Source organism: Bidens hawaiensis, unplaced genomic scaffold (assembly GCF_021521415.1).
Source record: "Bidens hawaiensis isolate Kalapana, Puna unplaced genomic scaffold, B.hawaiensis_p1.1 tig00041743_1, whole genome shotgun sequence".
NCBI classification, from domain to species: domain Eukaryota; kingdom Viridiplantae; phylum Streptophyta; class Magnoliopsida; order Asterales; family Asteraceae; genus Bidens; species Bidens hawaiensis.
This window is the reverse complement of record NW_027505737.1, coordinates 125430-153002: the sequence shown is the minus strand read 5'-3', so window position 1 is coordinate 153002 and position 27573 is coordinate 125430. Positions and strand designations below refer to the sequence as shown.

Sequence of the window (27573 nt, the reverse complement as noted above, 5' to 3'; positions counted from 1 at the left end):
TCCGGCTTGGGTAACCGGGGTAGTGTTCGTAAAAACTGTGTAGTCGCCGGTATTCCCCCCAGTAGCTGGGGTTGTGGTTACCGGAATTTCTTTAACCATCTTTCCAGAAGTTTGAAAAAACTGAAAAGAAATGAAGTTCTAGCTTTTATGCACGGATGGCGCCAATGAAGAAACACTAACCGGACCCCGGGCAGATTACGGGTAACCTGGGGTTGAATAGATGTTTCCCACGAGGGGTTGGACCCGACAAAGATGGTTCTTCTGATAACCTGCAAAACAGACACCGTGAGCTCGTCACTGAGAAGGGGGGGGGGTTCCTCCTTGTGACCACCCTCCGGCGTGAGAATCAGACTAGATTGCTCTTGAATATAAATGTATATTAAGAGGTTGCTAGAGCAGATATCAGGTATAATATGTAAGATACAAGATAAGATATGATGATCATACCATTTGGGGTATTTATAGCCGAAGGTAGGTTTCCAAGGAGGTGTAGCCGGCTGAATAGTATTCCTGTTCAACCAACTGTGGCCTACGCACGTGCCATGCTGGTAGTTGGTGGGTAGGCAGCGGCTGATAGTGACCAGGCCTGCTGTGTACTATTCCTTTTCCACCAACTACAGGCTATGCACGTGGTATGTCAGGAGTTGGTGAGTAGGTAACGGCTAATAGTGACATACAGTACAAGAGCATGCTGCTCGCCATACTGTTGTCAATGAGCTGTCGTATCTTTGGTCAGATCTTTTGCCCATACCTCGTCAGGTACAGTACAAAAGATCCTCAGTATCGTACGGACTGGCTCATTTGGGCGGGAGTATTCCCCCTCCCGCCTTTGTGCGGGACTGTTCCCGGCTTGCTCATTCCTTCTTCAGGTGACTGCTGAATTATTATGAGAGTTAAGCCTTGTGCGTGTAGCCATGCTGCGCGGGTAGCCTTCCCTGATGGCCGGTATCCGTAACTGCGGGAACAGGCGGAGTACCTGGAAACCATTGGGAGGCGTTTCCTGCGGGGACAGCTTGCGTACCGCACGTGAGGACGTCACGTCTCTGAGCGTGGTGGGTCCTGCTGATCCAGTTGGTTTCTGCGCAGACGTTCCTTTAGTTAAGTCTTGCGGGTTCAACCGCGCAGACGTCCGTTAAGGAGTCTTGCGGGTTGAACTGCGCAGACGTCCCTTTTCAAGGTGAGTCTGCGGGTCCAACTGGGCTCTGCTGGGACCTACCTTTTCAAGTCCCCCCAGTCCAATGTTCTTCTCATGAATGTTTAATAAAGTGAGGTGAACTTTTGGACTTAAGCAAAGGGTTTTTGAAAAGGGTTTAGTTTTAAGATTTTCCATGGGGATTCTTCCCGCGGAAGTCCTAATGTCACGCAGAATTTCCCACTGTTCTGCTTGATCTTTGGGTATGATGCGGGTAGGTCTGTAACCTCCTCGCAAGTCAGGAGCGTTGAGTACCTCTTGTGTAGATTCTCCATGAGGTTTTGGTAGTTTTGAACATAGTGATCAATTATGTTAAAACCACCAATTCCATCTTGAAGTTTCAAACAATCTAGTTCTCGACGTTCCCGCTATGCGGGGATGTTATTCCCGTTTGCGCAAGCATGGCCCAGAAGATCCTTCTTGGTTTCATTTCCCTGCGGAGTGCTAGGTATGTAAAGGGTTTTGCCTTGACACTGTACCCGCACTCGTCTTATAGTTACTTTACTCCCAAGGTATTCCTGGCGTCAATTCCCTGCAGGTGCTAGGTATGTGAAGGGTTTTGCCTTAACACTGTACCCGCACCCGTCTTATAGTTACTTGGTTGCCGAGGTATTCCTGGCGTCAATTCCCTGCAGGTGCTAGGTATGTGAAGGGTTTTGCCTTAACACTGTACCCGCACCCGTCTTATAGTTACTTGGTTGCCGAGGTAAGGGGTATATTCCTGCTTACTTTTGAATCTTTGAGACTTGCGTTATAAACGTTATATGAATTGCGCATGCATATTTTAGTTTATTTTAGCAATTTTCCCAGTGCTTTGGATAAGTTAACCGTTCGACGTGCGGTTGTCAATAGGTTCGGTTTCTTCTTATGATTTGTGCGGTTAGGACCGGCACTTTCATTTAGTGGAATGACCAAAGTTTACCTATGACTGACCTGCGTGAAGGTTTGCCGTTTTTTGGGTTTATGCGGGTTTTGCCGCCTTCCCCACGCAACGACCTTCCACGTAATTATGCGGTGAAGACCGGCATATCCGTGTGGAAAGTTTATAAGTATAAATGTAAAATCATCAGCGTCAATGTTCTAAGGAGAATCATTTCCATTAGAAGTGGCTTTGGGCCTTTTACAAATTTGGAATTGATCTACATGTAACATTTGCGTAATTGAGCTCCGTTCCATGTTCTTGGGACGGGAGTGCCATCGAGCCTTTCGAGCCGGTATGCGCCCTTTCCCAGCACTTGTTTGATAACGTACGGACCTTCCCAGACAGGGGTCAGCTTTCCTGGGCGATCTTGGTTCGAAGCCTCGTTGTTACGCAATATGTAGTCTCCTACATTGAAGTTGCAGAGTTTTACCCGCGTGTTGTAGTACTTTTGCATTTGTCGTTTGTAGTTCTCTTCACGCATTGCGGCTAAGTCTCTGCGTTCCTCGGTTAGCATAAGGTCTAACCGTCTTTCCGCATTATTGTCCTCTGGTTGAATCATAACCCTTGGTGAGGGTAAACCAATTTCGACCGGGACCATGGCTTCAGTGCCATAAGTGAGGCTGAACGGGGTTTCTCCCGTACTTGCCTTTTTCATCGTTCTGTGTGCCCAAAGTACGTGTGGAACTTCGTCCACCCAGCCGGATCTGTGTTCCAATAGTCTTCTCTTTATGCCGTCGACGATGCTCCTATTTGCTCTTTCCACCTCACCATTACCCTGCGGGTGCGCCACCGAGGTAAAGGTGTGGGTGATTTGAAGTTCTTTAAGCCACTGTTGTAGCTTTTTGTCAGCAAAGTTGGTGCCGTTATCGCTCACCAAATTCTGTGGGAGCCCGAAACGACAAATGATAAATTCCCAAATGAATTTTTTGATATGTTTCGCGGTCGTTTGGGCTAAGGGTTTTGCCTCTATCCACTTGGTGAAGTAGTCGATGGCGACCACTAGAAACTGGACGTTCCCTGCTGCTGTGGGAAATGGGTCTGTTACGTCGATGGCCCATTTCTGAAATGGCCATGCAGAGGTGACTGGAACAAGTTCATTCTTCGGGCGATGCGTGTTGGGTGCGTAGAGCTGACAAGACCTGCACTTTCTGATGTACGCCAGCGCATCCGTATGCATCCCCGGCCAAAAATATCCCGCGTTGTTCAGCTTAGCTACAACTGCGCGTGGACCTGCATGTATCCCACAGATGCCTTCGTGTACTTCCCTTAGGAGGTAGTTGGCATCTTGGTCGTCAACGCATCTGAGGAGGGGGCCAAGAAAGTTACGTCTGTAAAGGATGTCATCGATGAGTTGATAGTTCAGTGCTTTACAGCGTAGTTTTCTTGCCTTTGTTTTTGACTCTGGTAGTATGCCCGCCGCAAGGTAATTTATTATTGGTGTCATCCATGTTTCTGTGCCGGTTTGGATGACACAGACTTCCTTGTGTGGGACTGATGGTGCTCCCAGGAGTTCAATGCGGATGTCCTTTCCCAAGTGAGTGAAAGCTAATGACGCAAGCTTGCTTAACGCATCCGCAGATTTGTTTTCGCTACGCTTGACGTGTATGACTTTACAATCATTAAAATTGCGCATGAGGGTTTTTGCTTGAGCGAGGTACAGGGCCATTGTGTCGTTTACGGCCGTGTACATCCCGTTTATCTGATTGGCAACTAACATGGAATCCACATGGGCTTCCAAGTTCTTTACTCCCATTTTACGCGCAATCCTCAACCCGGCCAAGAATGCTTCATACTCAGCTTCGTTATTCGTACTTGGAAAGTCTAGTCGAATAGCATAAGTGTATTCTTGGCCTGCTGGGTTGGTAAGTTTTAACCCTGCGCCTGAGCCCTCGCTGCTGGCCGCTCCATCAGTGTAAAGTCGCCAGACTTCATCGATGTCTAGTGCTGGAGAGGGTTGAGCCTCGTCCTGGCACTCTTTCTCCCGCGATGCAGGGACTTCGGCAATAAAGTCGGCCAAGACCTGGCCTTTTATAGCTGGCCTTGGCTTGTATTTTATCGCGTATTCTCCCAATTCTATTGCCCATTTGGCTAGGCGTACCGAAAGTTCGGGTTTGCCTAAAACGTTTGCAAGTTTGAAGTTGGTGAGAATAGTAATTGGGTGACCTTGGAAATATCGTCTTAGCCTGCGTGAAGCCTGTACAAGTGCTAAGACTAATTTTTCCAGGGTAGAGTACCGAGTTTCGACGTCTGTTAGGAGACGGCTAACATAGTAGATTGGCATCTGGATGCCTTTTCGCTCGACTAACAGGACGGCCCCGGTTGCTCTATCTGTGGCGGAGAGGTATAGGATTAATTCCTCTCCCGCTTCTGGTACTGTGAGCGTTGGGAGTTCGAACAAACGTGACCGAATTTCCTGAAAAGCTGCTTCCGCTTCTGGTGTCCAGCGGAAATGCGTTTTCTTTAGACAGTTTCTCAGCGTCGACACGAATGGGAACGACCTATCCGCATGATTTGCCAAGAAGCGGTTAAGTGCAACTAGGCGTCCGTTCAGTGTCTGAGCTTGCTTGATGGTAGTAGGTGATTCCATTTTGATAATGGCTTCGACCTTTTCAGGGTTCGCTCTGAAGCCATCTTTTGTAACAATGACTCCTAAGAACTTCCCTTCTTCCATCCCAAAGGAACACTTGCTCGGGTTGAGCTTCATGTTTATCCTTCTGAGTGTGTTAAATGTTTCTTCGATGTCTTTCAACATCGCTTCTGGGTCAAGGCTTTTAATGACCATGTCATCCATGTATACTTCCAAGTTCCTCCCAATTTGGGCATGAAACTCTTCGTCCATCAGGCGCTGGTATGTGGACCCGGCATTCTTAAGTCCGAATGGCATCATTTGATAACAGAATGTGCCATCGGGCGTCCGAAATGCGGTTTTATCCTGATCGTCAACGGCCATGTGGATTTGATGGTACCCTTTATACGCATCAAGAAAGCATTTAAGGCGAAACGGTGATAACGAATCTACCTTAAGATCAATTTCGGGTAACGGGTAACAATCTTTGGGGCATGCTTTGTTCAAGTCTTTGAAATCTATGCACATGCGCCATTGCTTGTTAGACTTCGGTACCATAACGGGATTTGCAACCCAAGTTTGATATCTGCTAACGCGTACGATGCCCGCGTCAAGGAGATCCTTGACTTGGGTTCTACACGCGTTAGCTTGTTCCGCCCCCATTACTCTACGCTTTTGTATGACCGGCGTAAAAGCCTGGTCACACTTGAGCTTATGCTCTGCTTTACTTCGAGGAACACCAGTCATGTCTGCTGGTTTCCATGCGAAGATGTCAGCGTTTTTTTGTAGTAAGCGTTTGAGTAATGTGCGCGTAGGATCAGTTATTGTTGGGCCAATGATAACCGCCTGGTCGGGGTATTTTCCATTAAAAGCCCATTCTTCTGGTTCGGTGATGGTGGGTTTAGCCGTCTTTGGTTTGGGTGTTGATGAGACAGATGCGATGCATACCTGGGGAATACCGGTGACCATCGCCACGCCCTCAGCTGTTGGCCATCCCATCATGCCGTGGACTGAAGATACTACGGCATTGAATCTTGCCATCCCGTCTCTCCCGAAGAGAATGTCGTACGTGTGGTGTGGCTTCCTCATTACGACAAAGTCCACATCCTCTGTGCGGGAGAGTTTTCCGTCTGTGAGAGTGACGGGGAAAAATAGGATACCCAGAGGGGTGTTTGTGCTGCCGTCGAACCCTTCCATCGAGGCGTAGACCGTTTCCAAGCGTTCCTTGTCTTCATCATCTAGCTTGTCGAAGAACTGCCTGTACATAACTGTTGACGAGGCACCGTTGTCAACAAGAGTGCGGGAAGTGATGTAGTGCCCCAGCTGGCTTTTGATGACGATAGGGCCTTCTTTGCTGGGTCCTCCTGGCACTCGCGGGAAGCGCACCTCAGCTTCCTTCCATGCGCATGGTTCTGTCGTCTGTCTTTTTCTTCCTCTGATGTTACCACGAACCATGTGAATGCTGATGTCAACGGGCTTTCGTCCGTTGCTTTTGTATCGGTTGTCATTCTTTCCTCTATTCCTGATTGATGCCACCAGGTGTGTAAGTTTGCCCTCCTTGACGAATGTTTCGATAATATTCCTCAAAGATGAACGCTTCTCAGTGGTGTGACCCTTTGAGCCGTGGAAGTCACAGTATTTGCTCTGGTCCGCGTCAGGTCGTTGTCGGACCGTTGGAGCTTTTGGCCATGGGAGTTTCTCAGTGGCAAATATCTCCGTGACGCTTTTGGTGAGGGGCGTCCACCTGGTGTGTTGGCCTGATGGGTGTGTATTATCCCTTCCGCCTAATAGGGAGCGAGAGCTGGATGAGGTGTCAAAGTTTACCCTTGACTGCCATATGCTTGGCTTCCTCCTTTTGTTTTGCCAGGCGGTCTGGACGTTGTTTTCTCTAGTCCTCTGCGTGTAGAAGTTTGTAGCCTGGGGCAGATTCCCACCCAATTGCTTCTCCGTTTCGGCAAAGCGCTTGGCTGCCGTCATGATGGCATCCCATGTGGGTGGCATGCCATCTTTACCCGTCAACGTGCGGATAAGCTCTGGGTATTCGGCGCCTTGGATGAAAGCGGCGCGAACAAGGTCCTCGCTTATAACGCCCAGACTCAGCTTTTTCGAGTTAAAGCGGGTGATGAAGTCTAGTAAAGGTTCGTCCCTATCTCTAACGCAGTTGAGGATCGTCCACTGTTCTTCGATATATTTCCTCTGTTGACTGAAGTGTTGGCTAAACTTGTGCTGGAAGTCCGCCCAATCATAGATGTGGTGGACCGGTAAACGGTCAAACCACGCTCTAGCCGCTCCAACCAGTGTCATCTGGAACATATAACACCACGTGGGTTCCGTCCAGTTGCTGACGGTCGCCCCCGCTATGAATCTGTTCAGGTGATCATCTGGGTCGGATATACCATCATAAGTGCCGATGTTGGGCATCTGCTTGGCACTTTTCGGGGCGATTGCTTCCGCAATGTCCCTTGCAAACTTGGATGTTCCCGCGTTTGCAGCAGTTGGTCTGAAGGTTTTGGAGAAGTCACGTGGGTTTCCCCCCGCGTTCCTTTGTTTGAAGGTTTCTCCGAAATTCCTTCTCGTTTGGAAATCCGTTTCCTTACGCTTCCCTTTCGCCCTAAGGCGAGGGTTTGCGTCGGTGTCGGATTCCTCCTGATCATCGTCCGAGGACTCGCACTCACTGCTCATGTTGAGCTGTTGGCGAGTGCTTCCAAATTCGTCAGCCTGTTGGACGGAACGCAAGCGTTCGTCCAATTCAGCTTGGAATTCCTTCTGACGTGCCTCCGCCCACGCTTTAACTTGTTCAAGTGTTTGGCGGGGGAGTCTCGTCTGTTGTCTTTCCACCTGGGTATTATTGAATCCCAGGGGATGGTTGTTTACTGCACTTGCCCCAGCTTGGGTAACTGGGGTAGTGTTCGTAAAATTTACTGCACTTGCTCCGGCTTGGGTAACCGGGGTAGTGTTCGTAAAAACTGTGTAGTCGCCGGTATTCCCCCCAGTAGCTGGGGTTGTGGTTACCGGAATTTCTTTAACCATCTTTCCAGAAGTTTGAAAAAACTGAAAAGAAATGAAGTTCTAGCTTTTATGCACGGATGGCGCCAATGAAGAAACACTAACCGGACCCCGGGCAGATTACGGGTAACCTGGGGGTTGAATAGATGTTTCCCACGAGGGGTTGGACCCGACAAAGATGGTTCTTCTGATAACCTGCAAAACAGACACCGTGAGCTCGTCACTGAGAGGGGGGGGGTTCCTCCTTGTGACCACCCTCCGGCGTGAGAATCAGACTAGATTGCTCTTGAATATAAATGTATATTAAGAGGTTGCTAGAGCAGATATCAGGTATAATATGTAAGATACAAGATAAGATATGATGATCATACCATTTGGGGTATTTATAGCCGAAGGTAGGTTTCCAAGGAGGTGTAGCCGGCTGAATAGTATTCCTGTTCAACCAACTGTGGCCTACGCACGTGCCATGCTGGTAGTTGGTGGGTAGGCAGCGGCTGATAGTGACCAGGCCTGCTGTGTACTATTCCTTTTCCACCAACTACAGGCTATGCACGTGGTATGTCAGGAGTTGGTGAGTAGGTAGCGGCTAATAGTGACATACAGTACAAGAGCATGCTGCTCGCCATACTGTTGTCAATGAGCTGTCGTATCTTTGGTCAGATCTTTTGCCCATACCTCGTCACGTACAGTACAAAAGATCCTCAGTATCGTACGGACTGGCTCATTTGGGCGGGAGTATTCCCCCTCCCGCCTTTGTGCGGGACTGTTCCCGGCTTGCTCATTCCTTCTTCAGGTGACTGCTGAATTATTATGAGAGTTAAGCCTTGTGCGTGTAGCCATGCTGCGCGGGTAGCCTTCCCTGATGGCCGGTATCCGTAACTGCGGGAACAGGCGGAGTACCTGGAAACCATTGGGAGGCGTTTCCTGCGGGGACAGCTTGCGTACCGCACGTGAGGACGTCACGTCTCTGAGCGTGGTGGGTCCTGCTGATCCAGTTGGTTTCTGCGCAGACGTTCCTTTAGTTAAGTCTTGCGGGTTCAACCGCGCAGACGTCCGTTAAGGAGTCTTGCGGGTTGAACTGCGCAGACGTCCCTTTTCAAGGTGAGTCTGCGGGTCCAACTGGGCTCTGCTGGGACCTACCTCTTCAGTTAGTTAGTTAATTAACATCTTCATTCAATTTTAATTTTAATTTTAATTTCACTTCTGGTTCATATTATAGGTTAAACCTGCATATAATTTAAAACTTGAAGAGGTAATGAAGCAAGGGCTGGAACAAGAGGAGTTAACCAAGCAGCTTGATCAATTGAAAGTTAGTATAATAATAATAATAATAATAATAATAATAATAATAATAATAATAATAATAATAATAATAAGTATAGTTTATGCACACTTATAAAATGTGTTTTATTTATGTGTTATTTGTGTTTCAGGAGTCATATTCAATCTTGTCATCAGTGGAAGAAAGAAGGCTGTATGATTGGAGCTTGGCTAGGAATGACAACCCGGACCGATATGCTTGGCCTTTTGAGGCTGATATTACTCAAACGGAAACTGCAAATTCGCCCGAGACACCTCCACCGCAGGTAGTCTATGAACTCATTGTTTGTTTCTACATATTTAGTTAAGAATGGGTTGATGATGGTGTTGTCTAATCTCAAACGGGTCAAATTAAATGTATTAGCTAAGGTCAAACTGGGTTCATCTGGCTAAAAGGGTCAAACTAGGTTCATTAGGCTAAAAGGGTCAAACTGGGTTCATCGGGCTAAGTGGGTCAAACTGGGTTCATCAGGCGAAACGGGTCAAACTGGGCGCTAAACGGGTCAAATGAAATAAATCAGCTAAAGTCAAATTGGGTTCATCAGCTAAATGGGCCAACTTGTGCTTAATTGGTGGTGGTTGTGTTACAGGAGCCTGAAAATACTGAGCCAACAAGACTTGTGGGATACTTTCTGCTCACGTGGATAATCCTATCCCTCACATTGTCCGTTGTTTTTAACCGCTAGGTTGCTCACAATTTGGGAAAATGTTACACAATATTCTTTAAGATATGTTACGATAACAAGTCTTTCATTTATTTTCTTGGTTTTAATTAAAAAAAAGTATAAATAGTCACGCAATCTATAACATTTTGATTTTTATCATTTAACGCATTTATGGGAGATGTGTTAAGATATATTTGAAGTAGTCTTTTACTCTTATCATTAAAAAAAACAAATACTTTAAAACAAAAACCCAAGTTTCAATTGTCTCCTCACACCCTCGATCATTGATGAAAAAAAAACACAAGGAACTTCACCAACTAGCTTATATGCCAGTTATAAGTTAATGAGAGTAGGACTTCTCGGTACTCTGTTGTGAGGTTTCATGTAAAAACTAGGAATGGGTATAGATTTTATAGACGTGTTACTGACCGATCATTGATGGATGTTTCACCAATAGATCTTTGACGGGAGGTATCACCAATAGATCACTGATTGACCTTTTACAGATGCATATGCGGATATTATCGGTGGATCCTAGATGACATTACCCGTGACGGGTCTTTTACTATAAATGATTTATACAATCTAATAATATAGATATCTATAATGTCACGTGTCCCCTTCGTCTGCTTGAAGTTTTGAAAAGAAAGTTTTTCAGGCCTCATCGACGTAAATTCTTATTTTTCTTCATTTTCATATAAATCCCTATTTATATAAAACTGGTTAAAACTGAACCAAACTGGTAAAAAAAAGTAACCGATAGAAACTGAACAGATGTTTTCTACATAGAAACCAGAGCGGGTTTAGGCAAAAACACAGTTTTGACATTTGTTGACCCAACTTGGTACCGGTTTAGAGCTGGAACCAGAACCTTAGAGTCGCATTACACCTCAAGTTTGCCGTGATTCTTGAACTACACCACCATGACTACAAAACTAATGAGATCGACTATTATCTTGTGAAACTGAAGGTAATGATTTTATAGGACTGACATCTCGTGTCTTAACGTGTTTAACAGGTTAGAGACGACACAATTAACATAAATATCAAACATGAAAACGACTTGTTTAACACTTGACTTTAGTGGTTTAAGCATGTACCAAGAATGAAATATGATATACTCTAGCCTCCTGATTTTAATTATTTTTTAGAAAAATATAAAATTACATAACATACTTTTTTCTAATATGTGAATTTCATTAATTTAAGTTAAGGTGATGAGTTAAGTTGAACTCGATGACTAGCATTAGTAAACTGAAATTGAGATTAGAGTCTTTTGTTTTGGGGGAACAGATGAGGTCATGAGTGTATATTTGGGTTAATTTGGTAAAGATGAAGCCCGTAAACAATTTTGATTAAAAGCACGAATTGGGGCTACGGGAACGCTTTGGTTGCTCTTATTAGTAGTTGGGCTGGTCTGGCAACCCATTTATGTATGGGTTGGGCTTAACAATTAAAAATACACACATGTGATATATGTCATATGTGTATAGACTAGGTAAACAAACTGTTTTTTAAATAAATAAATCGAAATTAATGCTTGGGATCGGTTTCTAACGGTGATATACCCATTTATGACTGTGTAAAACCAAGGTTTGACCATTTTAAACCCCACACATATTATAAGGGGACTTGGGGTGGTGCGTTAAAGCAAACCATCACGCGTGATGGCATCACAAACACCGCCGTCACCCCTCTGGGTTTACGTGATGGCCATCACGCACACGAATCCCCACACAAAACCCATCACACACACACAAAAATCTATATATATATATGTATGTATGTATATCAAAACTATCACATTACCACCACCCCCACTAAATTTCATCACTAGTGATGGAATGTGGTGGGGTGAGGCGGCACACCACTGTTGGGTGTGGTGGGTGATGGATTTGGAACCACCCCCTCCCCCCTAAATAGGTATCGAAGGTTTCACTTTTGATTACACCACTTCTTTTACTCTCAAACGATCTCTAAAACGCAAAACCGCTAAAACTTCTAGAGTTCTCAAGCATCATTCGCAATGTCAAACAATGAAGGAGTTGCTTTTATACTCAAAACCAAAAGAAACCCGAAGGGATTTAATCCCATTACGACTTATGTCTGATGTCAAATAATAGGGAGAGGCCATTGCAAGTATTGCGGGAAGTTTCTCAAAAGTTGTGGCCACCTCAAGTCTAAAAAACATGCGATTTTGCCTTGTCCGGGCAAAAAGGCTAATATGGAGGGAGAATTGTCTGTGTTCACAACCCGCTAAAATAAAAATTAATCATAGAGGAACATGCAGATGGCAAACAGTGTTTGCCATTTCATTTTTTTATTTTAAAAATGTTTTTCGTTGTAAAATAAAGTGTTTTGTCGTTGTGAAGTAAAGTTGTTCATTAATTTAATATTTCTTAAATTTTTAATTTAATTTTAATGTAGAAAACTATTTTACAAAATAAATTCAAACATTGGCAACGACTACAAATTCAACCATTGGTAACGGCTATAAGTTCGACCGTTGGTCACAGCTATAAATCCGGCTGTTGAGCTATCCACTGCGCATAAGTGATCATACTTAGGCAAATGTGCATCTCTAGCGGCTCCAAGGTGAGTTTTTGTTTTTGTAATGATAATACCCTACCACTAAGAGTAAAACACATTTCGAAGCTAGTGTAGAAGTCTAGACGGTTAGTAAATTATAGGCCATAGCATATAGAATTGAAAATTCACTTCCTTTCATTCTCACAAATCCAAAATATAAAAATTGTGATATTATTCGGCCAGAACTATGGCTACAAAAAGTTCGCTCCACCATACCGGCCGAGTTCGCTTGTTGGAGTGCCCCCTTATTGTTCATCCATTGATTCACAAACAAAATTCAATATAGTCGAAAGCAGGTCCTTAATCGGACGACTGCTATTGTATCCCGCATAATATTTACGTGTGTTGTAAGTTCTTTTAATTTTAAATAATTATAATAAATTTGATGCAAATTGTCACCAAAGGCATCCTTAGCTTTAGTTGACAATTTCGGATCGATCTCATACATATTCAAATTGAAATCGTCATATATTTCATCTATAATGCTTCAACCTCAAGAATATTTATAAACGGGGTTTAAACCGGCAACACATGTAAAAACAGGTGGTAATTATTCAAATATTTTTTAAATTTCTCTTTCATTTGTTTTTCCATATTACTTTAAACATTGAACTTTTATTCTCATAATTTTTAAAGTTTAAAGCCATGTGATACAAGCATAAAGTTACTAAATTATACCAGTGAATAATAAACCTTTGATAATTTAGTGGTTATGGTTTTGAAAACGTCAAGAAAAACAATTATATGGCGAAGAGTTTTCCAACCGGCTTAGGGAAACGGATCAGCCTCATCAACGTCCGAAATACTATTATGAATGGCTTTTAAACAATCGGCTTGGGTTAAAGCAGTAGTAGTTAATTAATTATTCAAGTTGTTGCAAAAGCTATTTAACTTAATAAATTACATTTTAAATATTATATGTATACAATATACATCAAAAGGAGCATTATGAAAAAAAACCTATAAATTATAATCATCATCTTACATGAATATTCTAAACACTAATAAAAACCAATTTCATCTAAATGTTTCACCCTATTACCCACCCAATCTTCTTCTAGAGAGAGAAACAACCACCACCACCATGATAGCTTATTTAGAGCAACAACATGACTTCGTTCACGACAACGACACCACTCTCGACGGCACCATCGACTACCACTCCACCCTCATCAAAGACTTCGGCGGCCTCCACTCCACCTCTCCCTTCGCCGTCATCCGCCCCTCCTCCACCGCCATCCACTTCGCCTCCCACTCCCCAACCCTCACCGTCACCGCCAGAGGCAACGGCCACTCCATCAACGGCCAGTCCATCTCCACCAACAACCACGGCCTCCTCATCGACATGAAATCATTCACGCTTCACGACGTCGTTTTATCTAATAATAACACCACGGTTGACGTCAACGGAGGGGCATTATGGGAAGACGTGTTGAAAAGTTGCGTCATGAACTACGGGCTGGCGCCAAGGTCATGGACGGATTACCTGGGGCTAACGGTGGGTGGGACGTTGTCTAACGGCGGTGTGAGTGGACAGACGTTTCGTTACGGACCGCAGACGTCAAATGTAACGGAGTTGGAAGTTGTTACGGGTAACGGTGAGACCGTTGTTTGTTCCAGTCAGGATAATTCGGACCTTTTTTTCGCGGTTCTTGGTGGGCTTGGACAGTTTGGGATTATTACGAGGGCTCGGGTCGTTGTTCAACCCGCTCCGGATATGGTTAGTGGTTTTGTACGTCGTGTTTTGTTGGTTGTACCCATATTTTTTTAGAAATATTTGTTTTTTGTTGCTGAATGTTATAAAATTAATTTTTGTTTCTTTGAGGTTGGCCAATAAAGTCATTTCATTAAGTTAAAATATTTTTGCCAAATGTTATACATTTTTGATGAATTTTATTTATTTTTTTTTGGGCAACAGAGTTGTTTTATGAAGTTAAAATTTTTTTGCTGACTGTTATACGTTTTTGACGAATTTTATACAATTTTTTATATTTTTTTGGCCAACAAAATATGTTTGTCAAGTTAAAATTATTTTTGCTGAATTTTATACATTTTTATGAATTTCATTCAAAATTTTCAATTTTTTTGACCAACAGAATTACTAAATTAAATTAAGTTATTTTGATGAATTTTATACTATTTTTTTGACCAATAGAATTATTTTATTATATAAACATTATTCTTGCTGAATGTTAAAACATATTTGACGAATTTCATATGAATTCTTTTATTTTTAGTTTTTTTGGGCAACTGATTTATTAAATTAAATTATTTTTGCTAAATGTTTTTATTATATTGAATTACTTTTGCTTAATGTTATACAATTTGTTTCGGGGAAAAGAATTATTTTATTATATTAATTTATATTTGCTGGAAGACAGTTATACATTTTTGCTGAAGAAGAAACATTTTTATTTTTGTTTTTATGGCCAATGGAATATTTTTATTAAATTAAATAATTTTTTGGATGAATACTAAACAAATAGGTGAGGTGGATAAGAGTGGTGTACTCCGAGTTCGAAGACTTCACTCGGGACGCGGAGTGGTTAATAACTCGACCCGAAGGCGAGTCGTTTGATTACGTGGAGGGATTCTTGTTTGTGAACAGTGATGACCCGGTAAACGGGTGGCCATCGGTGGTGTTGGAAGCGGATCAATTACCCGACCCGAGTGTCATGACCCGATCTGATAACCCGGTTATGTATTGCTTAGAACTCGCTTTACATTACAGCAAGGAAAACTGCTCGTCCACAGTTGATACAGTGAGTCTTTTCCCGTTAAATTTACTTTTCTTGATCCTGTGCATCGCACCTTATAGTGCTCCTGCTTTCTAACTTCACTTTTCGCCATTCCGATGTTACTTTTATATGGCATAATTGTTGGAATTACGTATGCCCGAGACACATACTTATATTAATGTGGCTAACTGTGTTTGATCCAAGTCGGGTCATACCCAATAACAAGCTAGACGACACCAAATGTATTCTTTTAATGATTTGATCATTTAAATGAATACCGAACACTACGTGTTTAGAAAATTGGTTTTCTAAACAAACACACTTGAGTATTTAAATAAATTATCTGGATAATTTGTTTATATAAATTAATTATTTAATTGGTTAAATAATTATATAAATGTATGTACATTTTATAAAAATGAGTTTTATAAAATGAATGGAGATGTTTTAAATGGTTAAAACAAAATACAAAACAAAAAAAAAAAAAAAAAAAAAAAGGAAAACAAAACAAAAACCGGCCACCCATGTGGGGGTGGTGGTTTTACCCAATCAAAGACCAAGATGCTCTTTGGTTCTCCTTTTATGTTCCTCCATTCAACACACATGCATTTTGGGTCTTGTTTTCTTTTGTATTTTCAAGTGTAAAACTCTCTCTCTTTCTCTCTCAATATCCACGGCCACTTTGGCCAAAGAAAGGGGGTGTTTTGTGAGCTTGATTCAAGTGTTCTAATCCTAGCAACAAGTTGGTGTTGTTGTTTAAAAGCTTGGGGTATCAAAAGCTTGAGGGTTTCTCCTTTGCAACCTTGCCATTTGAAGACATTATCTTCTTCATCCACCTACATCTTCTCATAAGGTATAAGAAGGTACAATTTACTTTTGTGAGCATCTTGTTCTTGTAATATTGATCCTTGTTCTTTGGGTTTTAGTTTTAACATAATGGTATGTTCATAACAAGTTTTAAAATCTAAGCTTCCGTTGCGTTTTCTAGTTAAATATGGTTAACTTGAACTTTGATAATCTTGTATAAAACCCAACAATGGCATCAAGAGCCGGTTACAAGGACTTATGCTTCTTTTGTATTCATAAATTTCGGATTTTTTTTTTCATGGGTGAAAAGGGAAGTCCGAAAATTTGGTGGATTTTACCCCTCATGGTTTTGTAAGATCTTGACATGCATGGAAAGATCTTAGGAAACCATTATTAACATTTGGATGTTGAATATAAAAAAAAAAAAAAAAAAAAAAAATTGGCCGTAGCCTTTTGGGGGGGGGGGCCGATTCTTTTTTGGGGGTATTTGGGCATTGGTTGCTTAGGTTGCATGCTTAGAACATTTGGTATGTTTGATTGTGTCATAACCGAAACCTAGACCTTGGATGTGTTGATTGTTGTTTGTGTATGTTGATTATGTTTATTATTCAATATGGTTGTAATAATTCATAATCTTAGGCTTGTGTAATTTATTTATTCATAAATTGGTATGTAATAAATAGATTAGTTGCATTTTCCTTTTTTTTAGAAAAATATGTATTAGGATACATTTTGTAAAAATTGAAGATGCAAGAATTGGTGGATTTGGGCCTTGGACCGAAATTTTGGGCTTGTTGGGCCTCACCGGCCCATCATGGGATTCAAGCCCATTAGGCCCATAAATTTCACTCTTGGGCCCAAGAAGACTTTTGGAAGTTTGGAGCCCATTAACAAGCCCAACAAGAACACAACAACTTGGAGAGGATACTTGAAGCATTTGGATGCAAGGTCAAGTGGGAGTCAACATTCCATCCTTGTGTCATGTTTTGTCCCTTAGGTGTGACTTATGACCTATACTTGTTTCGGCTAACAAGTATGGTCAAATTTAGCGGTTTTCGGTTATGACTATATTTTGCATGTGTATGCTTGGTTGTTTGTTTTACTTAATGTAATGTGTGGTTGATAGATATTAGGATATCCAAACCGTCACATAGGAACGACAACAAGCATAAAACGGGTTCTAATATATATTTGGTAATATCGCGTCAATTAGTTTAATTAAATGGGTTTATTAAAACTAAGCGATCACTCACCTATAATAAAATTGGTTTTATTATAACTAGAACCTTGAAAATTGGTTTTCAAAATCGCCATATTTCTAAATGCATGTTAGGATATGGCATAATGTTTTTCAACTAGAATATTTGAAAAATTTAAAATCCCTTTTTTCATAATTACCAAAGAAACAAGTCTAACACCATCCTTTTGTATGACACTTAACGTATTAGGAAACTTTTAATGGGATAAAGGTCACCTAACCATTTTGAGCAAACTAATATACTTAGGGTAATATTAACATATTTGTGGGATAAAGGTCACCTAACCACTTGTATGTTAATCTTACATGTTTATACAAGTAGGACGACTTGAATTAGAAACCATGTGATAAAGGTCACCTAAGCATGGGATCTAATGGTGTTGATGGGATAAACATGCCAACACGAAATAAGGATTTCGAATGGTCCCATACCTCTAGAAGTTGCAAAGGGTTGCAATTGTCAAGATTGACTACCTTGTTAAATCAAATAACGGGATAAAGGTCACCTAACCGAAATTTGATTTATCATTGGATTCTAGAATTTAATTATTATTTTAAAATTTGGAATAAAAGGGTATTAATAATTAAATTGTTTATAATACTAAAATAAAACTTTGTTAAATTTTGTAGATGGCCGCTAACAATGCAAACACCTCTACCCATAACACCCGTAACCTATCCTTAAGAACCATCCTTGAAAAGGATCGTCTAAACCATAATAACTTTATGGATTGGTATCGCAACTTGAGAATAGTTCTCAAACAAGAAGAGATATCATATGTCTTAGACGATCCCATTCCCGACGAGCCTAACGTGGAAGATGAGGAGGCGTATAACAATTGGGTCAAGTACACCAAAGATTCGGTGCAAGCCTCTTGCCTCATGTTAGGGACTATGATTCCCGAAATCCAAAAGGATTTCGAGCATCATGGGGCATACGACATGATAACTCAATTGAAGGAAATGTTCCTTCAACAAGCTAGAGCGGAACGTTTCGAAACGGTTCGAGCGTTTCATGCATGTCGTATGGAGGAAACCCAAAGCGTCTCATCTTATGTCCTAAAGATGAAAAGCTACATCGAAAAGCTTCGTAGGTTGAATTGTCCCGTGTCTAATGAGTTGGCTACGGATTTGATCCTCAACTCTTTGACCAAAAGGTTTGAAACCTTTGTCATGAATTATAACATGAATGGGTGGGACAAAAGCATTGGTGAGCTTCACGCAATGCTAAGAACGGCCGAAGCGGGAATGGGTAAAAGGGTTTTACCCGTTCTAACAATCAATGAAGGAAAAAGGGGACATAACTCCAACCCCAAAGCAAGTGTTGCTAAGGGCAAGGGCCACGTCCAAGGAAAGGGAAAGAGGAAAGCCATCACGCCCATCAAACCGAAGGAAAAGAAGCAAAAGGTTGCGGCGCAAGATCCATGCTTTGAGTGTGGAGAGATAGGTCATTGGAAAAGGAATTGTCCGACCTATCTCAATGCGTTAAAAGATAAGAGGGATGCGGGGCATACCTCAGGTATTATCTTTACTATACATATTGAACTAAATGTTATTTCTTCAAATACATGAGTACTTGATACCGGATGTGGAACTCACATTTGCAATTTGTTGCAGGGGTTCAAAAGAAGTAAACAACTCAACAAAGGGGACATTAGTCTCTTTATGGGCAATGGAGCAAGAGTTGAAGTCCAAGCCCAAGGAGACTACTTGTTAAAGCTTCCAAGTGGTTTGGAAGTAATTTTGAAGAATGTTTTGTATGCTCCTAAGTTAAGGAGAAACATTATTTCCGTGTCTCTTTTAAAACAATGTGGCTTTGATCTTAAGTTTATTGATTATGATATTCATGTTTTGATGAATGGCATATTTTATTTTAAAGCTATACCCATAAATGGTATATATGAAATAGATCAAATTGGTGCGTCACATAGTAGTTCAATGTACAATGTCAACACCAAGAAACTCAAGAAGGACTTGGGTGATTCCTATCTTTGGCATTGTCGCCTTGGACATATAAGCAAGAATCGCATGCAAACTCTTCGCAAGAATGGTATTCTAGAAACAAATGAGTATGATTCATTTGATGTATGTGAATCTTGTTTACAAGGCAAAATGACAAAGCAACCCTTTAATAAAACTTTTGAAAGGTCAAAAGAATTATTGGGTATCATACATTCGGATGTATGTGGTCCTTTTAGACCAATGACTAGGAATGGTGAAAGATACTTCATTACCTTTATTGACGATTATAGTCGATATGGTTATGTGTACTTAATGAAACACAAAGATGAAGCTTTTGAAATGTTCAAAGACTTCAAAACTGAAGTAGAAAGACAACTCAAGACCACAATCAAAGTACTTCGTAGTGATAGAGGAGGTGAATACCTAAGTGGTGTTTTTCAAGATCATCTTAAGAGTTGTGGAATTATTTCACAACTTACTCCACCTGGAACACCACAACATAATGGTGTGTCTGAAAGGAGAAATCGTACCCTATTAGATATGGTTCGATCGATGATGGCTAGAAGCACTTTACCTCTATCATTTTGGGGCTATGCTTTACTTTCCGCTGTTCGCATATTGAATATGGCTCCAACCAAGAAAGTGGAGAAGACACCTTTTGAAATATGGCATGGAAAGGCTCCATCGCTATCATTCTTAAGAGTTTGGGGTTGTGTAGCTTATGTAAAGCAATACACCCCAAACAAATTAGAAGTCCGATCCACTAAGTGTATCTTTATAGGTTATCCTAAAGATGATTTAGGATATTACTTTTATGATCCTAGTGAGCAAAATGTTATTATTGCTCGAAAGGGTAAGTTCTTGGAAACTAAGTTCCTTAAGGAAGGAACTAATAGTAGAACAGTGAAACTTGATGAGGATCAAGAACCACAAGATGATACACAATTGGTTGATACTAGCACTCAACAAGAGGTTGTTGAAAGTGATCAAGTGGTTGATCAAAACACACAAAACGTTCGCAGATCTGGTAGAGTTAGCAATCCACCTGAAAGATATGGATTTTTTATAGAAGGTTGCTACGTGGTAGATTCGGATGAACCAACCACATACCGTGATGCAATGTCCAAGAATGATTGTGACAAATGGCTTGAAGCCATGAACGTTGAGATGCAATCCATGTATGACAACCAAGTTTGGGAATTGGTTGAACTACCACTCAACTCCAAAGCTGTTGGAAGTAAGTGGGTTTTCAAAAGAAAAACTGATATGCATGGAAACTTGGATACTTATAAAGCAAGACTTGTAGCTAAGGGTTTCACTCAAACTCAAGGGGTTGATTATGATGAAACTTTTTCGCCTGTGGCAATGCTAAAGTCTATTAGGATATTATTTGCCATAGCTGCACATTATGATTATGAAATTTGGCAAATGGATGTCAAGACCGCTTTCCTAAATGGATATCTTGAGGAAGATGTCTATATGGTTCAGCCTGAAGGTTTTGTCGATCCGAAACATCCTAATAAAGTATGCAAGTTAAAGAAATCAATCTATGGATTGAAACAAGCATCTAGAACTTGGAATCATCGTTTTGATGAAGAAATCAAAAATTTTGGATTCATCAAGAATGCTGATGAGGCTTGTGTGTATAAGAAAGCTAGTGGGAGTATAATTACCTTCTTAGTATTGTATGTCGATGACATTCTACTATTTGGAAATGACATTCCAACCATGGAAAGCGTTAAGGCTTGGCTTGGAAGTAGATTTTCCATCAAGGATCTTGGTGAAGCTGCCTATATTTTGGGAATAAAGATCTATAGGGATAGGTCAAGGCGCTTGATAGGTTTGAACCAAAGTACATACATTGATAAGATCTTGAAAAGGTTCAAGATGGAAAACTCCAAGAAAGGTTTTGTACCTATTCAAAGAGGGACCATATTGAGTTTAGCTCAATGTCCAAGCTCAAAGGATGAGCAAGAGATGATGAAACAAATCCCATATGCTTCTGCTATAGGATCCATTATGTATGCGATGATATGTACTAGACCGGATGTGTCATGCGCTTTGAGCATGACAAGCAGATACCAACAGAATCCAGGAAACAGTCATTGGATGGCTGTTAAGAACATATTGAAATACCTTAGGAGAACTAAGGATATGTTTCTGATATATGGATCTGGTGAGGAGGAACTCGCTATAAAAGGTTACACGGATGCGAGCTTCCAAACTGATCGAGATGATTCTCGATCACAGTCTGGGTATGTGTTCACTCTTAATGGAGGAGCTGTCTCTTGGAAGAGCTCAAAACAGGAAGTGGTAGCATTGTCCACTACAGAATCAGAATACATCGCCGCTTCATTGGCAGCTCAGGAAGCTGCATGGTTGAAGAAATTCATTACTGATCTAGGGGTGGTCTCTTCCATTCAAGACCCCCTAGAAATCTTTTGTGACAACGAGGGTGCGATTGCACAAATCAAGGAACCTCGTTCGCACCAAAAGACAAGGCACATAGAGCGGAGATTCAACTACATAAGGGATGAAGTTGAAAAAGGAAAGATATGTATTCGCAAAGTTGGAACTGATCAAAATCTTGCGGATCCATTCACGAAGCTCCTAGAAAGACCGAAACATGAGCGTCATGCGAGTGGCTTAGGACTCCGATATTCTAGTAATTGGATTTGATCTATTTTGTATTTACGTTTAAAAGACTTTTGTAATTTAACTCTTTTATATGATTATGGAATCTTGAGTTAAATTCTAATTTTGCATGTTTAATCCATGAATAAGTTATCTTATTCTAAAAGTCCGTAGTCGATCACATTTGTGGGAACAAATATGAAGCAAGACTATTATGAACTAGGATTGGTGGATATTCATAAGGAATGAATATGGAGCATAGGTTTGCTGCCAAGGTTCATAGATATTTGTGGGATACGAATATTGGACTGACCCGCTCTCAATATTACTACATGGAGTCAATGGACCTGATCATTAGTAATTTTGAGTAAAGGAGAATTTCATATTATCCTTAGACCTGAGATGTATACTGGGTCTTGATTTTCACCAAGTATTACACTTTGACTCTGCCCTTCGCTATTCGTAAAAGATGGTACATAAGGATGAGCTCAGGTGGAGTATAAAGTGATAGTGAGAGGCGTATACAGTCAAGATGGAATTTGTTCCTCTTATGTGTTGAGAGTTTAGATGTCTAAGGCCTGATAAAGTTGAATTGTAAAGAGAATGATCGCCTATGTCTCTTAGATCCAACATGACATCTAGTAACAAAGGGATATAATGATAGATTCACCTAAATCATATCAAGTAAGGGACTTGAAGGGATGATGTTAATGAATGGCACTTCGTCAAACACATTAGGGGTGGTGAACTGTTGTTAGGCGGTATTCACCACTTGCATTAATTTTCTATGTATCTCGTGCAAGTGGGAGATTGTTGGAATTACGTATGCCCGAGACACATACTTATATTAATGTGGCTAACTGTGTTTGATCCAAGTCGGGTCATACCCAATAACAAGCTAGACGACACCAAATGTATTCTTTTAATGATTTGATCATTTAAATGAATACCGAACACTACGTGTTTAGAAAATTGGTTTTCTAAACAAACACACTTGAGGATTTAAATAAATTATCTGGATAATTTGTTTATATAAATTAATTATTTAATTGGTTAAATAATTATATAAATGTATGTACATTTTATAAAAATGAGTTTTATAAAATGAATGGAGATGTTTTAAATGGTTAAAACAAAATACAAAACAAAAAAAAAAAAAAAAAAGGAAAACAAAACAAAAACCGGCCACCCATGTGGGGGTGGTGGTTTTACCCAATCAAAGACCAAGATGCTCTTTGGTTCTCCTTTTATGTTCCTCCATTCAACACACATGCATTTTGGGTCTTGTTTTCTTTTGTATTTTCAAGTGTAAAACTCTCTCTCTTTCTCTCTCAATATCCACGGCCACTTTGGCCAAAGAAAGGGGGTGTTTTGTGAGCTTGATTCAAGTGTTCTAATCCTAGCAACAAGTTGGTGTTGTTGTTTAAAAGCTTGGGGTATCAAAAGCTTGAGGGTTTCTCCTTTGCAACCTTGCCATTTGAAGACATTATCTTCTTCATCCACCTACATCTTCTCATAAGGTATAAGAAGGTACAATTTACTTTTGTGAGCATCTTGTTCTTGTAATATTGATCCTTGTTCTTTGGGTTTTAGTTTTAACATAATGGTATGTTCATAACAAGTTTTAAAATCTAAGCTTCCGTTGCGTTTTCTAGTTAAATATGGTTAACTTGAACTTTGATAATCTTGTATAAAACCCAACAATAATTTGATAATTATTTTCAAAAATCGTTTTGGTTTAAAAATAATAAATAATGATAATAATTGGGGTTTTTAAATATTACTTTTCTTATTGTTAAATCTTCAAAATAAATACTAGTACTTTTTATTTTCATCTGAAATATGAATACTTAATTGTTTTAAAGTTGGTTGTCTAGTGAGAAAAGCAAAAACCTTTTAATCACTTAAAAGTCCTGGATTATGTGTTGGAGAGTAAAAGATTTGACGGTAAAAATAATAATAGTACTACTCAAATAGATGTCAATTTTCCAAATCAATACAATAATGGTGCACATTATTGCAAGTTTTGCATTAATTGTTTTAATTCATATTTCTTTGAAGGGAAAAGATATAAAACGCCTAATACACTCCAATGTAGATTTTAATTTGAATTTTGTAGTGACGATAGTAACGATCAAATGAATATATATATATATATATATATATATATATATATATATATATATATTTATATATTTATATTTAGTGAAACTAGGATTTATGATTTAAGAATACGTATGAATAGGGTTTTAGTGAAACTAGGATTTATGATTTAAGAATACGTATGAATAGGGTTGACCATATTGACCTACGATGGTTGGTCAATTTTAGGATGTTTGACGTGGTAGGGTCCGGCATAAGAGGATGAGGTTAAGGACTCAAGGTAAAAAAAGTCAAAAAAATATTCTGTAAGCTTTACTTGCAGACGTGGCTCTTGAATAGACGAGGAGGACCGGTTACATCTTCTTCTAGCGATGACACAAATTACCATTTTGGCCCCAGCAAAGCACGGTTGTTTTAGTGTAGCCAGAAAACCTTTTTTTGAGACTGACAATAAGGCAACTACTGTATCTTCCATTGGATTCTCTGACACAAAGGGCAAAAACGACCTCAGAGTTTGGTCATATTTACGAGATTGACACCCGTACTGATGAGGTGAGAGAACTAGCATATTGTCTCTGTCCTAAACATTAATGTTCACCGTAAGGATTTCCAGTGCGCTGTCGTTTTGCCAGTCATTGAGATTTTGGTGACGTTTTTGGTCCCCCACTATATATAAATATAACCCCATCCTTTTTCATTTTTATTATCCCCTACTTTCAAATTACCTTTTCGCCATTACCAATCGTCTCGAACCCTTAACATAGGGAGTTTTTCGTTGCGTTACAGACATTTTACAGAGTCTAAGCAAAGTTCATTTAGATCAATGGACATGATGCGGTACAAATTAAAAGATTACATATGACCTTTTATAAAAGATTACATTAGGGTTTTGAAATTGAGTTTTATAAACCTTTTGAGAGGTTTAAAAAATATATATTTTTCTGTATACCCTTAATTTTCTGTTTTTAATTATGTTCAAGTAGTATATATTTCTTTTTTTTTCTTTATACCCTTTATTCTTCTATTTTTTAATAAGTTGGAGTATTATTTTACTTGTAAATATATTATGTCATCATTCGGTTTTGAAAACATTATCGTTTTCCCTTATTTGATTTCTTTTATTTCCTAAAATAGATGGCAACGAGGTTGCTTGAACGGTTGAGATTTATGAAAGATACATTATTCAAGGTGGACCTGAGCTACATTGAATTCCTACTACGTGTAAAGGAAGCAGAAAAGCAAGCAAAAGCCAATGGCATATGGGACGCCCCACATCCTTGGCTCAACCTATTTGTATCCAAATCCTCAATATCCGATTTTAATCATTTTGTGTTCAAGAAAATCTTGAAGGATGGGATTGGAGGCCCTATGCTAGTCTACCCTATACTACGAAGCAGGTGAGTAATCCCTTTATTATCATATGATCTGCCATTTGCGTGATATCTTGTCGTATTATATCTTAAATTAAAAGGCACTGGTGGGGGGGGGGGGGGGGGGTCGTTTTGGGCATTGTGTCCAATTCTTGGACCCAACCTTAACGTTATGTGGAGGTGATAGACTAGTTCCATCAAAGTTAACAAAAAAGCCATGATGGTCACGTGGTGGTCGGGTTCTACCATCTTCCTACGTGGCGGATTGCGACCCCTCCTGGACCCGTCCACTAGTATAAATATAGTTAGGGCAATGGTAGTAGGTGTCAATATAATATATGGTGTAATGTTGACTATTTTGCTGAACGGCTTAGATAGGGTGGTTAAGATCTTGAAAAAAATGAGGTCATAACTCATATGTCTATGTACTTATTCACGCCTCATTATATTTTACCAAAACTTCAACATCCACCAAATTAAAATATCATTTATTTTAATACATCAATCTAAAGTCTAAACTTTACATATCAACAAAACCGTAGACCCGTAGTTGTCTATTGTTATATTACTTTATCATATATATATATATATATAGTCTTTCTTTAAGATAATTATATATTAGGGACAGATGTCAGGTCGTAAAAAAATGTAATCGAGTTGTAAATGCGTTTACTTTTTTGTGTTAGATTTAATCTGGGTGACTGTTTTAGCAAACATGTTAAACAAACAACCAGAAAACTACAATATTTTGGAGGGTGAAAGTGAAAGTGGGACCCAAAATGATAGCTAATTCCATGTAATTTGGTGGAGATGGACCCACGCTAGGCTGCAATGACGCCAAAGCCAAACCATCTTCAGTTATTTTGGTTGGATGGTTTCAGATTGGCGGGCGTGGATGTGAGTAAAAAGATAAGTAAAAAAGGGTACAAGTGTAATTTGACAGTAGTGTAATTATCTTTTGATGGAAAACGAGATTCGCAAGTGATGTAGCTGTCCGAGCAGTCTCTGGCGAATCAGAAACGACAACGCAAACCGGATGGACCCATCTCTTAAAATGACACCATATGGTTCTATTTCATTTTCTTTCTTTCGGTCCAAAATGTCCTTGTCTTACACACCCATTTCTTTCTTTCTTTCTTTTTTTTTTAAATATTTTTCTTAAATCTTAAAATTACAAATTCTTAATATGTTGACCTGGACTCTATCTTGCCTCATCATTGAGTACATCTCATTGTGGTCCTTCCATTGTGTAGATTGGACCACCTTATTTTGAAGATGAAAATCGATATCGTATTCATTAAGTTTAGATAAACTTTAATATTTATATATTCGGTTAGGTGGGACGAGCGTACGTCGGTAGTATTACCTGACGGGGACATCTTTTATATTGTCGCCTTGCTTCGGTTCACCAACCCGTATCAAAAGTCTCCAAGCGTAAGGGATCTAGTGGCACAAAACCATGAAATTTTTCAAGTATGTGTTAGAAACGGGCTCAATTTCAAGTTGTACTTGCCTCATTACAATACCAAAGAAGGGTGGAAGCAACACTTTGGGGATCGATGGCCTCGGTTTGTAGAGATGAAGTCCAGATATGATCCGCTGGCTATTCTTGCACCGGGACAAAAGATTTTTACAAGAAACAATATTGGTGAATGATCATTGGATTGAAGTCAATGGTTTGTAGGCTTGTACAATTATTTTGTTTCTTACAAAATTTTATATTCCTGTTGTTGGATCATGTTGTTCACTTTAGTTGTATTCAATTGGGAAAAGAAGTCATTTCAAGCAACCAATGTAAAGGAATACTTTTTGGCACTCAATTTTGATCCATATCTTTGATTGTTTACTTATTGTCACTTTCATTTATAATAAAATAATTGAAATATTTTACTTTATAAATTACGAACTAAATTTTAATAATCTAGAAATAAATAATCTTTAACACTATATTACAAGTAATTAATAACACTTCACTTTTGTTACAAAGAGAAATCTTACTCTAACGAATTAATTAACCCTTATCATCACTAAGGGATAAATAACTCTGTCTCATCATTAGAAAATGAACTTTAAATCTTACATTTGTTAATCCATGGCCTTAATTATTATTAGTTAATAAAGTGTAGTTTGGATTATGCTCGTATATTGTTACTTTTTGTCTTTTACAAAGCTATGTATTTATATTAGAATTGAAGAAGTAAAATTATATGTTTATTCTTTTAAATATGATGAGAAACCCAATGATGGCAAATAAAACCAAGTATAACTTTTTTAGCTAACCATGTTATTGGATATCTTTAGCTTAATTATTCAAAAGGGTTGCTCCAGACCGTCCATCTCAAATGATTGTAAAAAATATCCAGTTTGGTGAGGAACATACGTGCCTTTAAGAACTTGATAACACTTATAGATAGTTGATTTAGTAACTAACAATTCACCGA

At 39.8% G+C, this 27573-nt stretch overlaps 2 protein-coding genes across 2 annotated transcripts; both read left to right on the top strand.

Annotated features, from left to right (window-relative positions):
• Positions 1–8909: 8909 nt before the first annotated feature.
• LOC143615041 (NAD(P)H-quinone oxidoreductase subunit U, chloroplastic-like) lies at positions 8910–9830 on the top strand. The gene is made up of 3 exons (XM_077088298.1): positions 8910–8995; positions 9120–9272; positions 9597–9830. Exons 1-3 carry the CDS (start codon positions 8942–8944, stop codon positions 9690–9692), a joined length of 303 nt encoding a protein of 100 aa, XP_076944413.1. The 5' UTR covers positions 8910–8941; the 3' UTR covers positions 9693–9830.
• Positions 9831–13344: 3514 nt separating this feature from the next.
• Positions 13345–26938, top strand: LOC143615039 (cytokinin dehydrogenase 7-like). The gene is made up of 4 exons (XM_077088296.1): positions 13345–13980; positions 14747–15022; positions 24897–25159; positions 26470–26938. The coding sequence occupies exons 1-4, from the start codon at positions 13345–13347 to the stop codon at positions 26786–26788; spliced, it is 1494 nt and encodes a 497-aa protein (XP_076944411.1). The 3' UTR covers positions 26789–26938.
• The last annotated feature ends 635 nt before the right edge of the window (positions 26939–27573 follow it).